This window comes from Crocuta crocuta, unplaced genomic scaffold (assembly GCF_008692635.1).
Source record: "Crocuta crocuta isolate KB4526 unplaced genomic scaffold, BGI_CrCroc_1.0 scaffold219, whole genome shotgun sequence".
NCBI lineage: Eukaryota > Metazoa > Chordata > Mammalia > Carnivora > Hyaenidae > Crocuta > Crocuta crocuta.
This window is the reverse complement of record NW_027551572.1, coordinates 3,470,537-3,487,089: the sequence shown is the minus strand read 5'-3', so window position 1 is coordinate 3,487,089 and position 16,553 is coordinate 3,470,537. Positions and strand designations below refer to the sequence as shown.

At 36.4% G+C, this 16,553-nt stretch overlaps 1 protein-coding gene across 1 annotated transcript in view; it reads left to right on the top strand.

The window, feature by feature from the left end:
- Positions 1–372: 372 nt before the first annotated feature.
- ABCB11 (ATP binding cassette subfamily B member 11) overlaps positions 373–16,553 on the top strand; it is an 83,903-nt gene continuing 67,722 nt past the window's right edge. The window contains exons 1-4 of the mRNA XM_077751085.1: positions 373–483; positions 1,963–1,984; positions 4,432–4,483; positions 5,263–5,501. Coding sequence (XP_077607211.1) covers positions 408–483; positions 1,963–1,984; positions 4,432–4,483; positions 5,263–5,501 — 389 coding nt within the window. The 5' untranslated portion in view covers positions 373–407. The remainder of the gene's footprint in view (positions 484–1,962; positions 1,985–4,431; positions 4,484–5,262; positions 5,502–16,553) is intronic.

Below are 16,553 nucleotides of genomic sequence, written 5' to 3'. Positions count from 1 at the left end.
AAAAAAGGAAGGAAGAAAATAAGGAAAGAAAGAAAGAAAGAAAGAAAGAAAGAAAGAAAGAAAGAAAGAAAGAAGGAAGGAAGAAATAAAAAGAAAGAAAGAAGGGAGGGAGAGAGGGAGAAAAGACAAGCAGAAAGAACAAATAAATAAAAAGTAACTATTCATTCATCAGATAGGGAAAGCCATAATCAGTGGTTTGGCTTTATCTTTCCTAATAATTAGGCTCTTTCATGGAGTTATTAACCAATTAAAAATATGCTTTTTAGTGAGGATTTATACTGTTAGTGAAGGTTATTTCTTGTACCAAATTGTTCTTTCATTTGGCTACTTTGTTTAAAGGAGAAAAAAGAAATAATTGCAATGATTGTTTTGTTTTATAGGGCTACTGGCTGCAGATTGCAATTACCATGTCTGACTCAGTAATTCTTCGCAGTGTGAAGAAATTTGGAGAGGAGAATTATGGTTTTGAGTCAGACAGATTATGTAAGTGGCCTTTTTCTCTTACTATTTCTTATACAAAAAGAGGTTAGAACAAAAGTGGACAAGTTGGTTAAGTTTCAAGGAGCAGAGAAAAATCAATAATATGTAAAACCATTACTGGATGCATTTCTTACCCACAAATGGGTAGTTCTCTTCAGGATCCATGTTATGGAATGTCTGAAAGTGCTAAGTAAAAATGCACAAAGTATGCATAAATGAAAGTATCTCATCTACAACTATCTCTTTCCTAGTAGAGCAGGGTTGATTTAGCATTAGTCATTATTATGACTTTTGTTGATCTATTATAATTGATTATAGTGATAATTATTTAGTGAGAAACTATACTAAGACAGTGCTGGCTAGAATGAGACAATGGGAAAGAGGATCTGTGGCATTAGTTCCTAACATATAGTGAGCACAGGTGATTCCAAGCAGTTATTTTTTCTACAAATTCTATAATTTTACAACTTACAGAAAGAAAATTGGACTTGAATAAAATTTTTAAAACTTGTCAAAGATCACATGACTAATAATTGGTGGAGCCATCATAGCAATCTAGTTCTATCTGGTTCCCAAACCCCAGATGTTAATCTCTATATACACTATAATGTCTCTTTACTCTTACTTAAATAAAATTAATTAAAATGCCAAGGAGTCAGGATGTGCTGTCCCATGGTGGTGGTTGACATTAGCACCCTGATGTTCTTTCCCTTTGCTTCCCTACACCCATGACCCTGCGCCCCCACTTTCACTTCCTACTCTCCATCTGCTCCGGCCTAGGCTGGGGAAAACTATATCCAGTTCAATCTTGTGGTTTCTACTGGCATAGGAGAGTCAACATCATCTTATTGTCTAGTTAGTTTGTAATCTCAATTTTAAATAGATAAATTCTGATGTTTCTAAGGAACCAAACAATAAATATTCATTTTACTTGGTGGTTCAAAAAAATTAGATTTTCTTCAGCTAATTTAAAAATGTTGGTCTTGGGCTGCCAAGTATGGCTTAGTGGGTTAAGTATCTGACTCTTGATTTCAGCTCAGGTCATCATCTTGCAGTTTGTGAGATCAAGCCCTGTGTCAGGCTCTACGTTGACAATGTAGAGCCTGCTTGGGATTCTCTCTCTCTCCCTCTCTCTCTGCCCCTCCCAAACTTGTGCACGCTCTCATGTGCTCTTTCTCTCAAAATAAACTTAAAAACTATTAGTCTCCAGTTGACACTCAGAAAATACAAATACCTCATATCTGTAGAAATATCTAAAAATGTAGTCAAGCCAGCAGTCCTGAACCTAAAGGGTATCTTCTTGTGTAATATGAGAGACATACAGAGAGAGAGAGAGAATTAAAAAAAGAAGAAAGCAAATGGTCATTTTGTAATACTCGAATATAACTAATTTATGAAACTGTTTTCCCAGAGCAAAATTATTAATGACTATGTTTAATTGTGTCCTTATTAATGCTTTGTGCATTGTTTTTATCCTGACAGATAAAAATAATAAGAATTCAAGGTAAGTGAATATTTCAACAATGCATCATCTTTTCTAGAATTACTCCCTAATATTCCTCTTAAAGGTACAAAGAGAGATAATATTTTTATGCACGTTGTACTTCCTATAAAATGGTATAGGTGATTCATTCCTTTTCTCTTTAAAACAAATTGCTATAATTTGGAAAAAAAAAAAAACATTGCTGTAATTTGATTTCAGAAACCTTTTGAAAGATCCCTTCTGGGTTAGGTCCAAATCTCCCCTGTGTACCCAGCAACAGCATAGAATTTCTAACCTAAATGAGCAGCGGTGAAGTTGGACAAGTAATATTTTATGAGCACAAGGGAGATCCCTTAACCCCAAATTCTTACCATAGGAAAATAGTAGAACCCTAAAATTTAATTACTAGATATTTCTCCTTACTTTAAAAAGTTTAAATTCTCATATAAGGCAAATGTCAGTTAATCATACATTGGCATGAGAGTAGGATTAGAAGGAGTCTAACTTAGAAGATAGAAGGGAGGCACTAGGCAAGTTCCTGAAAAAGAGGTGGTAATAAGGCAGAGGTTGAAGTTCTTTAAGAAATTTTAAGCAATTCACAACAGAGAGGGGTGGTGGATGTGGTAACATCAGTTTTAGACTAGGAGTGGTGGGATTAGCCTGGGCCTAGAGGAACCACACTTTTCTCACTGGGTGGAAAAAAGATGAACATAGGTGTGGGTGCAGATGAACAGCAAAGAGAGAATCAACAGGAAGGTTGAGTGAGTTCTTTGGTTTTTAGAGGCGAATACTTTCTGTTAGATGTGGTAATGTAGAATGAGAAGATCACAATGAATGTTTGAGAAAGCTGTGGAGGGAAACGGAATAATCTTCAGACAGATGAAGTGCAGTGTTATGGATTGAGTTAAGGATGGAGACCATACTCATTCATTTATTCATTTCATACATATTAATTAAATGTATACCAGGTTTCAGACACTATTACAGGTACTGAGGATACAGAAAAGAACAAAATGGGCAAAAATCTCTGTCCTTGGGGAGTTTACATTTTAGTGAGGATGACATGATAAGCACCATAAGTAAATATAATACGTGGCATGGTAGCTAGTAATAATCTATCACTGTCTAATAAAATAAAAAGCAAACATGGAATGAAGATATGAAATAATGTGGGGAGAAAGTTAAAATTTTAGAGGCAAGGGTACCAGGGAAAGTACCATTGAGAAGGTGACTTTTGAGAGAACGTCTGAAAGAGGTGAGGGGGCATCTGAAGAAAGAGCATTCTGGCAAGAGGAAACAGCAAGTCCAAATGGTCAGAGGTGAGAATAAATTTGGAATGAACAAAGGTTAGCAAAGAGGCCAGGTTGCTCGGGTGGAGAGAATTGGAGTGAAGTAGAAAGAGACAGGGTCAGAGAGCCAATTGGCCAGACTATGGAGGGCCTTGGACATGTGAGCAAAGACTTGGGATTCTACTGTGAGCTGGAGGAGAACATTAGGGCAGCTGACTGATAGGCATGGCATGTGTTGGCATCAGTTTACATGGTGGAGAGATAGTCTCCGGCAGGCCCCACAGCCTGGCTTCAAGCACAGAGGGGCAAATAGTTGGATGGATGCAGAGATGAGGGAGTTTCCAAAGATAGAGGTGGGGAAAAGGATTAAGGATGATGGTAAGAATGTGGTCCAAATGGCTGGCTGTGGGAGCTGGGATGCATGGGGAAGGAAGACAATCTTGATAGAGTTTTAACCATTGTAAATTAATGAGGGTTTAAGGAACTGCAGATCCCAACTGAGATGACAAAATGGTGTAGAAGGAGAAAGGAAGTGATAAAACAAGATGCATCTCCAGTCTCAGAGTATCAATGGAGTAGAGCAGTTTCTGTTGAAAGAAAGATACAGGGTGTATCCTTGAAGGATGACTCAGGTGAAGTAGAGATCCCTGGAGTTGGGAAGGTCAAATATGGTTGGATACAACATTATGAGAAATGAAATGAGTAAGATATACTAAGGAAATATGATTTTATGGGAAGTATAGGAGTTTTTAAAAACTTGTCCATCACATCAGTACTATTTAATGTAGTTGTAAATTTTTGAAGTGCTATAAGGAAGCTTTAAATCAGCTAATCCAACCACCTCAACTTACCCACAAGGAAACATAATAGAAACAGGTTGAGGGTCAAGGATGAGGTCCAATAGTTATTGCTAATATAAAATTTTTATTTTCTCTCAATATCTCTCAGAAAATCTCACTGAATCTCTTTTCAACATGAAATATAGCTATAACAAAATCTCTAGAAGAGGTAAATCTGAAAAATAAAAGCTTGTTTTTAGGATGCCAGGTTTAGCAAGAATTTCTCAGCCAGCGGGAACTTTATTTCTTACTAAAGGATGACTCATAAAATCACCAGCTACGGAGAACTTCTCTTTGTTTGGAAAGGATGGTCTATAAATCCATATGTTTCTCTCCTCAGGTTGCAAGATGAGAAAAAAGGTGACAGCAGTCAAGTTAGCTTCTTTCAATTGGTAATAAAATTGTGCTGATTTTTGACATAAATTTTGCAACAAATTGTTTAGATCATGGAGGAGTGTTAAATCTTCAGTCATTGGCAGGTTTTAAAGTACAGTGTTCATGTTTTCAGTCATAAACTTTGTCTATGGGATAACAAGCCGAATGGCAAGAAGAAATATATTGCTAATTAAACACATAAATCCTATCTGAGAGATCAGAGAAGTGTCCTGGAAAATAATCATTAAGCCCATAATTATTATTTTAGTAAAGAAAATCATCACAGTAACCATATCATGTATACTCATTCTTATGACATATCCATATAAATTCCATAGTGTAGGTATTTTCCCCAAATGTTCACAAGGTAAAGGCATTTCTAGGCAGAAATAGGCACTTTTCTTTGTCAATATCTGCTCTGGGAGCCAATTTATGCTATTGCTGAATACCTCACGCAGTATTTCTACATGGCAATAGCATCAATGCCATTGATCACTTCCCACTTACATTGTTAATCAGTACCTACGAACTGAAGTCAGTTCTTGAGGTAAAGAGAATGAATTCAGAGACTAGGAAAGAAATAACACAAACTAACAATGTAAGAGTCTATTGTCTTAGATAATTAATATATCACTTATTTTTATATAGTTAGTGAAAACTCTATTGTTCAGTGAAGATGATTCCCATAAAATATGGTGCTGAATACTATTTATCAGAATCTAGTAACTACGATTAAATAGTCCTACTTCTCCTGCTTTTCACCCATAGATGATCTCTGAATCCTTTGTTTTTCAAGTTTCGATTTTCTTCAACGACTGACATTTGGCTGATGCTTGTGGGAAGTTTATTTGCATTTCTCCATGGACTATCTCATCCAAGCATGCTGTTCATTTTTGGCACAATGACAGATGTTTTTATTGACTATGACACTGAATTACAAGAACTCAAGATCCCGGGAAAAGCGTGTGTCAACAACACCATAGTATGGATCAACAGCTCCCTTAACCAGAATACGACAAATGGAATGCGTTGTGGGTAGGCGGCTATTTTTTGTTTTACTTTTTTTGCTTATATGTTCAAGTGTAATTCAAAATGTGTAAATGGGATTTTATTAGCTGAACTGGATTGATATCCAACATAGAGTGAACAGAAACATAAATTAATTTTTTTTAATGTTTATTATTTCTGAGAGAGAGAGAGTGAGAGAGAGAGAGACAGCATGAGCAGGGGAGGGTCAGAGAGAGAGGGAGATACAGAATCCGAAGCAGCCTCCAGGCTCTGAGCTAGCTGTCAGCACAGAGCCCGACGCGGGCCTCAAACCCACAAGCTATAAGATCATGACCTGAGCCGAAGTCGGACGCTTAACCGACTGAGCCATCCATGCGCCCCACCCTCTTTTTTTTCAGAAACATAAATTTAACCTGTATTTCTACAAATTACTCTGCCCTGAAGTTCTTCCTATCTTACCAGGTTTTAAAATTCTAACAACAACAAAAACACCAGAATTGGAAATTGCCCATTAAATGTGACACCCAAATTTAACCACTTGGTAGACTATAGGCTTGAGGATGAACACTACCAACATACTAGGGAAGTGAGCTGTGAATTTTACTTGCATCTTTGTCATGTCTCATGTCTCATTTTCAAGACATCTTTGCTTTAGTCACTTAACTCCTTTCCATTTCTTAGCTTCTGTGGCTGTGGCTAATTGTCCACTTGATCCTCAGCCTTCTCTCTATAATGAGAAATCTATTATTGTGCTGCAGAACTTGGAGTAGGGGCCCCTGGTTTCAGTAGTTAAGTTTCTATGCCAGAGTGGTGTAATGTTTTAAACAGAAGGGAGCCATGCAGAATTAGCCAGAACTCACTGTGCTACTGTTCATTTTGTGATAAGCCCGACAGGCTGACTTGAAATTAGTGAGNGATGGGCATGGAGGAGGGCACTTGTGGGGATGAGCACTGAGTGTTATGTGGAAACTAATTTGACAATAAACTATTTGTAAAAAATAAAAAATAAAAAAAATATGCAATATAAAAAAAAAGAAATTAGTGAGTCCATAGTATTCAGTGTTGACTCACTGTCATAGCATGGACTTTGCAGCCTGAGTCACATTGCCTCAGGGCCAGAACAAGCTTATTTGCATGTATAAAGCTGCACACTCAGATTCAAGAGTCAAGGGCGGGACACATCCTGGCTAGAAAGACACTTGGAATGGCTCCCTCCTGCAAAATTATATTTTTTGCCTTCATGTAAAAATTTTTCTACATGTTTGATTTGTTTCTGGTCCTAATCTTCATGGCATTTAGGTCTAGTCAGTAAAATCATCCTTAAATCAAAGACCATTCAAATAAATAGGTAGTAACAACTGGTTAGTGCTTGGCAGAAAAATACAGGACAATATACAATGTGTAGAATTACCTTTTAAAAATTAATAAGCCTACTCATTAGAAATAAATTTCCTAAAGCCTAAGTATGTTTTTTTCCCTAAATTTGGAAGATTCAGAACAGTTTTCATAAAGGAGTTGCTGTTGTCAATGACAGTCTTTTAAAAGTCTTTCATTTATGTTGGAGGCCAAAAAATGAATTGCCTCTTACAGAGTAGTGTGACTACAAAATGTAATGTTAATTACTTCCCTCTTTGAAAAAAATACATTCAGAGTTATATATGATGTACATTGACCGAAATTATTTATAGCACTCATTAATAACACTCATGAAGGTAAAATTTTCTAGGGAAAATTCCTGAAAGCATATCCCTTTGAGCCTTAATATTTGGAAATAAATGTTAGAGAGGCTAAAATTTGAGACTTATCTACAATACCAAGTGCTTATAAATATTTATTAGATGATTTAAAGAATGAATCTACCATAACGTCTGCATCACCAGCATTCATTAGAAAAGAATTTACTATGGTTACCCATTACTCATACTTTATTCATCCTTGTTGGATCATGTACTTGAAGGTGAGTACATTGTGCAAAGCAAATAGGGGCTTTCAGAAGTTCATTGGCTTCTGCAGAATTCATGTGATACAAAACATTAAATAGATAATTGTCCTTTTTAAAAATTTCATATGGATATCTGGAATTGTGTAGATCCCGACCCTTCTCAGGCCTTTTCTTCACTCCTTTGATGAGTTGAATACTGTAATTGTGAGTTACAACGGTTACTGACATGACTATTGTTTATTCTTCTGAGTAAATGTTTGTTTAGCTTTTATGTGAGTTAAGATCAGTGTGAAAACATGGGGCGCCTGGGTGGCTTAGTTGGTTGAGCGTCCGACTTTCGCTTAGGTCATGATATCGCGGTTCGTTGGTTCGAGCCCCGCAGCTTGCTCTGTGCTGACTGCCAGCTCAGAGCCTGGAGCCTGTTTCAGTCTGTGACTCCCTCTCTTTCTGACCCTCCCCTGCTCACGCTATCTCTCTCTCTCTCTCTCTCTCTCCTAGAAATAAATAAAACATTAAAAAAAAAAAAAGATCAATGTGAAAACAGACTTGGGTGGGACAGAAGATAAGGGAGAGGACTTTTTTTTACTATAAGTAGTTAACATGCTTCTAAAATTACCCAACTCTTTTGCAACTTTCCTTCTTGGAAAAAGTATGTTGTTAAAGTAAAATTTCTCCACCTATTATAATAGGTTTATAGGTCTTAGTCAGGGCTGCTTTATGATCTTATCAACATAAGCATGCATGTTTAATGGTAGAAGCTGGTTTTACTCTTTCATTTCACTGGTTGGCTTCTATATATAAATTGTAATCCATTGGGTGGAATATTTACACAAAGCCTTCCAAACAGCGGTCAGTGAATAATGCTGAAAAGTATTATGGAACATCAAGATTCCTGAACAGATCATCAGAATTTATTTGCTCAGAATAGTCAAATAACATGGCAAAAAATGAAAGAAGATGAATGAAGGGGAAATCCAAGTAGTCCAAATTAACAGTGCAGCTTATTTTTATTTTCTTTATCCAATTAAAATGTAAAAATTCAAACAGAAGCCACAAAGTTTTATAATTTAATTGTGGAAGTGACATACCATAATTTCTGCCATTTTCTTTCTTTTTTTAAAGTTCATTTTTATTTTTGAGAGAGAGAGAGAGAGACTAGGGAAGGGACAGAGAGAGAGGGAAAGAGAGAATCTCAGGCAGGCTCTACATTGTCAGTGTCAGAGATGAACAGAGGTCTCAGATTTATGAATCATGAGATCATGGCCTGAGCCAAAATCAAGAGTCAGATACTTAACTTACTGAGCCACCCAGGCGTCCCTTTCTGCTACTTTCTATCGGTTACACAACCAACCCTGGTACAATTTGAGAAGGGAGTATACAGCAGTGTGCAAACTAAGAGACAAGAATGATTAGGGGCTCTAACATATCAATGATTATATTAAATATAAGTGATTTAAATATGCACAATAAGACAGAGTTTGGCAGAATGGACTTTAAAACATAACTCAACTACATGCTGTTTCTGAGAAAAATCACTTTAACCATAATAATATAAGCAGTTGAAAGTAAAAGGATAGAAAAAAATTTATCATGCAAACATTAGTCAAAAGAAAGCAAGAAAGACTATACTGATATAAGATAAAGTAGTTTTGGAAGAAAGATATTTACCAGAGATAAAGAGGGCCATTATACAACAATGAAAGGTCAATCTGCCAGGAAGACACAGCAACCTTAAATATATACACACTAAACAGAGTGTGTACACATACAAATATGTACACATGCAAAACATGTGAAGCAACAACTGACAGACGGAAAGGAAAAACAGACAAATCAAAATTATAGTAGAACCCTTAGCTACCCATCTCTTCACAATTGAAAGAACAACTAAACATAAAATTACTGAGAATATAGAAGAGCTTAATACCAGCAGCCACAGGATCTAATCGACATCTATAGAACATTTCACTCAACAGCCATATAATACACACTTTTTTCAAGTGCCTACAAAGCATATGCCAAGGCAGTCCATACCCTGAGCCTTGAAACAAACCTCAATTTGCTTATAAATATAAAATTATTAAAATAAAATAGAAAATAATTGAAATAATAGAATATGTTCTCTGAGCACAATGGAATCAAACTAGAAATCAATAACAGAAAGATAATGGACCCCCCCAAATTATTGGGAATCAAACAGTACACTTCTAAATAATCCATAGGTCAAAGAGGAAGTGTCAAGGGAAAAGTTTTAAAAATTGAACTAAATGAAAAGGAAAACACAAAATGTAAAATTCTGTGGGACACAGCTCATGTAGTGCTGAGAGGAAAATTTATAACACTAAATACCTTATGAAAGAGGAAACATCTCTAACTAAACATCTAAGCTCCCAACTCAAGGACCTAGAAAAAGAGCAAACTAAGTCCACGGAAAGCAGATGAGAGGGTATAATAAAAATAAAAACAAATAATACAGGAAATCAATTAAACAAAGAGCAATTCCTTTGAATAAGATCAATTAAATTGGCAAACCTGTATCAAAACTGGCAAAGAAAAAAGGGAAAAGACACAAATGACCAATACTGGGAATGAAAGATGAGTTATTACTGTAGACCTTGCAAACATCAGAAGGACAACAAGGAAATACTATAAAATAATCTACACACATAAATTTGACAACTTAGAAAAAATAAACTACCACAACTCACCCAGTATGATACAAATAACTAGATTAGCCCTATTAAAGAAATTGAATTTCTAATTTTAAAACTCTAAAAAAAGAAATCTCCAGCCTCATGTGATTTTACTGGATAATTCCACCTAATGTTTAAAAAAGAATACCACCAGCTTTACACAATATTTACCAGGTAATAAGAGGGAGTAGTTCGCAATTCATTTTATGAAGCTAATATTACTGTGATACAAAAACCAGACAAAAATATTACAAAAAAGAAAAGCACAGATTAATATTCCTCATGAAGATAGATCCAAAATATTAACAAAATACTAGCAAATAGAATTTAGCAATATATAAAAAAGAATTACACACCAAGTAGAGGATATTCTAGAGACGCACACGTGGCTCAGTATTAGAAAAACAAGGAATGTAATCTACCACGTTAACAGACTATATAGAAAGCCACATGATGATCTTCACTGAAGATGAAGAAGTGTTTAAAATTTCCACGTCCGTGCATAACAAAAACTCTCAGAAAACTAGGAATGGAAAGGAACCTCCTCAACTTAAGAAAGAACATCTACGAAAAACTCCTACAGCTAACATTATTTTTAAAAGTGAAACACTGAGGAGTGCCTGGGTAGCTCAGTTGGCTGAGCATCCGACTTTGGCTCAGGTCATGATCTAGCAGGTGGTGGGCCTGAGCTCTATGTCTATCTTTGAGCTGACAGCTTGAAGCCTGCTTTGGATTTTCTGTCTCCCTCTTTCTCTGCCCCTCCCCCTCTGGTGCTCTCTCTCTCTCTCTCTTTCTGTCTCTCCCTTTCAAAAATGGACATTAAAAACATTTTTAATAAAAAATTTTAATAAAAACAAAATAAGAAAAAAGCATGAAAGATTGAATGCTTTCTCCCTGAGACTGGACACAAGGCAAGGATATATGCTTTCACCACAATTATTCAACACAGTGCTCAAAGTTCTTGCCTATACAATAAGGAAGGAGAGGAATACTGATTTAATATTTAACACTACTGAACTGTACATTTAAAAGTGGTTAAGTTGGTAAATTTTATGTTATGTGTTTTTTATTACAATCAAAAACATTTTAAATGAAAACAAAATACAGATATAAAGGGAATAAATACACCCAATTATATTGGAGATGATATTACTGTGGACATAAAAAATCCCAAAAATTACAAAAATATCTTAGATCCAGTAAATGAGTTTGGCAAAGTCATAAGATACCAAATAAATATACAAAATTTAGTAGTATTTCTACATACTAGCAATGAACATGTGGGCACCAGAATTCAAAATATAATGCCATTTAAAATTGCTTAAAAAATTTATTTAAGTGTAGGGGCGCCTGGGTGGCTTAGTCGGTTAAGCGTCCGACTTTCGCTTAGGTCATGATCTCGCGGTTAGTGGGTTCGAGCCCCGCGTCGGGCTCTGTGCTGACTGCCAGCTCAGAGCCTGGAGCCTGTTTCAGTCTGTGACTCCCTCTCTCTCTGACCTTCCCCTGCTCACGCTGTCTCTCTCTCTCTCCTAGAAATAAATAAAACATTAAAAAAATTAAAAAAAAAATTTATTTAGGTGTAAATCTGATAAAACGTAAATGGGATTTACATGCTGAAAAATGCAAAATGCTGATGAAAGAAATCAAAGATCTAAACAGATGATGAGACATATTTTGTTAATGAATTGGAAACTTAATATAAGAAAAATGTTAATTTCCCCAAACTGATATATAGTTTTAATACAATTTCTATTAAAATCTCAGCAAGATATTTTTGTTTATAGAGAGAAGATTACTCTAAAACTTTTATGAAAAAGCAAAAAAAAAAAAAGAAACTAGAATATCTAAAACAACTTTGAAAAAGAAGAATAAAGTGTGGGGAAACAGTCTACTCAATTTTAAGACATGTTATATAGCTACAGTAAGCAAGGTTGTGTGGTATTGACAGAAGAACGGAATAGAGCTCAAACAGACTCATGCAAATATGTACAACTGATTGTTGACAAAGGTGGAAAAGAGATAGAGGAAATACAAACTTTTTATCAAATGGCGCCCAAGTAATTGGGCATCCATAGGCAAGAAATGAACCCATACACAAAATAGCTCAAATGGATTATGGACTTAAATGTAAAAAATAAACTGCTAACTTTTAGAAAAATAGTTAGCTGACCATTTTTATGTCTAAGGCTAGCCAAAGAGCTCTTAGACTTGACACTAAAAGTACCATAAAAAGAAAAATTGATGAATTGGATTTCATCAAAATGAAATTTTTTTGCTCTTCAAAAGACCCTGTTAAGAGAATAAAAAAGAAAAGGTACAGACTGGGGGAGCATGTTTGTACATATCTAACAAAGGGCTAGGACTTAGAAAATATAAAGAACTCTCCAAACTCAATGGTTAGAAAAAGTCAAATTAGAATATGGGAAAAACACTTGAACAGATTTTGCACTAAGGATATAAAGATGGCAAATGAGCACATGAAAAGATACTCAGCAACATTAGCAACGGTTAGGGAAGCAAATTAAAATCAAAATGAGACATCAACAGAAATCTGTCATAATTGCTAAAATAAAAATAGTGATGACACCAAATGTTGATGATGATGTGGAGGAACTGGATCACTTATACCTTGCTGGTAGGAATGCAAAGTGGTACAGCCACTGTGGAAAACAGTTTGGCAATTTAAAAAAAATTAAACATGCAAGTGTTATATAACTCAGCAATTCTACTGTTGGGGATTTATCCCAGAGAAATTAAAACCAATGTTCATGCAAAACACCTGTGCACAAAGGTTATAGAAACTTTACTTGTAATAGGCAAAAACTGGAAGCAACCCAGACATCCTTCAGTGGGTGAATGGTTAAGCCGTGATAGATCTATACCATGGGATACTACTTGACAATAAAGAGGAACAAATAATTGATGAAGGAATTATACTGAGCAAAAAAAAAGTCAACCAACACTAAAATGTTACATACCATATGATTCCATTTATATAATATTCTTTGAGTGACAAACCTATAGCCCTAGAGGACAGATGAGTGGTAGCCAGGGATTAAGCGGGGGTGTAGAGGCTGTATGGAAGCATGTGTAGATATAAAAGGGCAACCTGAAGAATCCTTGGGGCGATGACAACATTATGATCTTGATTATATCAATGCCAACATCTCGGTTGTGATATCGTCCTAGAGTTTTACAAGATATTACCAAAGGGCATATATAATGTTTCTGTATTATTTCTCACAATTGCATGAGAATCTATACTTACCTCAAAATAAAAAGTTTAATTAAAAGCAAACAAATAGCTTCCTGGGTGAAAAATATTGTCATAGATTCTCTGAAAGGAAATTCTAGCCATTCTGGAAATGGTCATAGATTCTCTAGCCATTCTGGCAGTAAGCTACCATAGTGTATAGATGTTCTGTAAAGTAGCTTTACCCAGTGATCAGCCATTTGTGCAAAGATTGATGCCCTGTGCATTAAAGAATTCAGAGCCTCCAACATTCTGAGAGTAGGACATGGACACATTTCTGCCAACCTGTGATGTTCAGTGTGGAGTTGACACTGATGTTCACTCTCAAGTGTCAGTACTTCTTGGGTCTACAGTGCATGAAAATCATTGAAAGGAAAACTCCATGTTAAGCAATGAGCCCTGTCATAAACACCTCCTAGATATTGAAAATGAAAACCTTATGGCTTCAGTAAATCTGAAACTTGAGGTATAAATTGAGTAATTTGATTTTATGGTGCATTTATTTTTCAGAAAGAGCAAGATAAGAATTTTCTTATCTTAATAATTTGTAAAATATCTTTTACCTTTCCCCCTTAATTGCCATTTTTCTGCCCTCTTCTCTCTTCAACAAATGAACCAGGGGAATCTTAATTTATTCAAGTAGATGTATGTCAGTTTTGCTGTTAAAAAGAAAGGCACCAATTTGGTGATCCATATCACCCCCGCACTTTAAGGAATGCTTTCCAGGAATTTATAGCCACAAGAAAAATTTCCACCAGATGATTAAAAAAATTTGATGTGCAGTGAAAGGAGCAAGCTGGCCTGCTCTTTTCCTTCCTAGCAGTTTTTCTGATAGGGTTTTTCTGTTATTCCAGAAATATTCTCAAGTAGTTTCTAAAACCCTGATAACTTCTTATGCCCAAGCATAAAACAAAAATGAGTTAACCATTCATCTCTGGGGTGGTTCTGGGTGAACAGAATCATAAACTATGATGTGCTTATCGACACCATCCCCCAGTGATATAATTCTCTGGAAGTTTGCCCCAGTAAATCCTGGAGCTGAGTCCAGACTCAGTACTTTCAGTCTGAGTAGGTTTGCTTATAACTGGCAGCTGTGTCTTTCATGACAGGCATGGAATTGCCTCTGCTGAGAATGTCTGTAGGATGAACGTACCACAGAAAATCTTAAGTAAACCTTTTTGTCAAATACTCACAGTTTTCTATTTTTGGACACCCAAATTTCATTTCACAAACAGAAAATTAACAACATGGACTAGTTTGTCCTTTAGAAGTCTTTCCTCACAATACTTCACTATACACCCTGTGCAGAGATACTTAACTTTTGTGAGAGCCTTTGGTTGTGGATATGAGTTTCATAGCTCTTGTCCATGCTTGGGGTTCCCTTAAACCATCATGAAAGACAGGGAATGTGGTGAACAGCCATATTAGCTGGTTTGGAGATTATCAGAGGGGTTGACCAAGGCAATTATATCCCTTCCTCATAAGTATTTTAAAAGTCAAGGCAAAATGAAGAAACACTTACTGCGGTGTTGTGTTTGCTATGTGTAAAGTATTGTACAAGGCTCCAGGCAGTGTGAGCAAGCAGCTTAAACCAAGTCCTTGCCCTCAAGTAGCTTGCAATCTAGGAAAACAAACATAAATATTTTCAATGAAGATACTTTATTGCAAGATGGCAATAAAATCTGTAGTGGAATCATAGCTTGTTCTGAATTAAAGAAATTATACTTCAATACTTGGTCCAAGTTCAGTAGAGGGAGAGAACAATTCAAGCTTGGGTCACAAGAGGAAGGCATGATAGGAAGCAGAAAGCGTGTAGGATGAGAGCATCTCTACTGATGACACTGCTTTCTAATTTCCTAAAAAAATGGACTCAAGGGGCACCTTGGTGGTTCAGTCAGTTAAGCATCTGACTCTTGATTTCAGCTCAGATCATGACCTCACAGTCGTGGGATTGAGCCTTGTGCTGGCTCCATGCTGAGTGTGGAGACTGCTTGAGGATCCTCTCTCTCTCTCTCTCTCTCCATCTGCTCCTCCCCTGTTCATGTTCTCTCTCTCTTTTCTCTCTCTCTCTCTCAAAATAAATAAATAAACATTAAAAAAGAAATGGACTTGGGGCGCCTGGGTGGCTCAGTTGGTTAAGTGTCCGACTTTGGCTCAGGTCATGATCTCAGGGTTCGTGGGTTCGAGCCCCGCATCGGGTTCTGTGCTGCCAGTCCAGAGCCTGGAGCCTGCCTCAGATTCTGTGTCTCCCTCGCTCTCTGACCCTCCCCTGCTCATGCTCTCTCTCTCAGAAATAAATAAAACATTAAAAAAAAAAAAGAAATGGACTTGATATAATTTAGGGCATCCTCAAGGGTCAGAACTAATGTCAATATATTAATTTTGTAATTATAAAATTCTTTATTTTATGAAAGCAATTTCAAAATAATTTTTGCCTCCCCTCACTGCCCCTGCAAATCCCAAACCCTGTGCCAAAATGTGATAGCTGTGATGTAAAAATGCTTTAGAGCTTTCTAGTTATTCTCTACAAATTCTTTGGGTTCATGTTAGAAATTGTCCCAGAGAGCAAAACTTCCTGGGCCGTAGTCAGCAGAAGGGCGTGGCTTATAAAGTGTTTTTCTCTTTCTTTGGGATGGTGAAACACACACATTTTTTACAATGTCACTTTGAGAGGGAAGAATTGAAAAACTGGCTTAGATTCCTAGAAGAGGTAACAGTAAGCCTCCTAATTTATAGCACACAACTCTGTCTCCACCAGTGTCTTTTCAGACACCTGTCTGGCTTTCTAAAACCTTTCTCTAGCAGTGATTGGTCCTTCACTTCATAATGAGCATGAGTGGAGGGACTCTATGGACAGAGCCCTGGGCTGCCATCTACTTCCCCTGGCTTCCAACAACCACCAGTGAGTTAGTTCTGTCTATAAAGATGAAAGGGGTAGGCATCTTTGCTGGGATTGGTACCATGAGGTCTATGTAGAGATTTGGTTAGACTGAATTATGATTCTACATAGATAAGATGACTTACCCATATTTTATATTTTTTTCTTTTTTTTTTAATAGTTTATTGTCAAATTAGTTTCCACATAACACTCAGTGCTCATCCCCACAAGTGTCCTCCTCCATGCCCATCCCCCCTCCCCCCACATCCATCAGTCCTCAGTTTTTGTCAGCATTCAAGAGTCTCTCATGGTT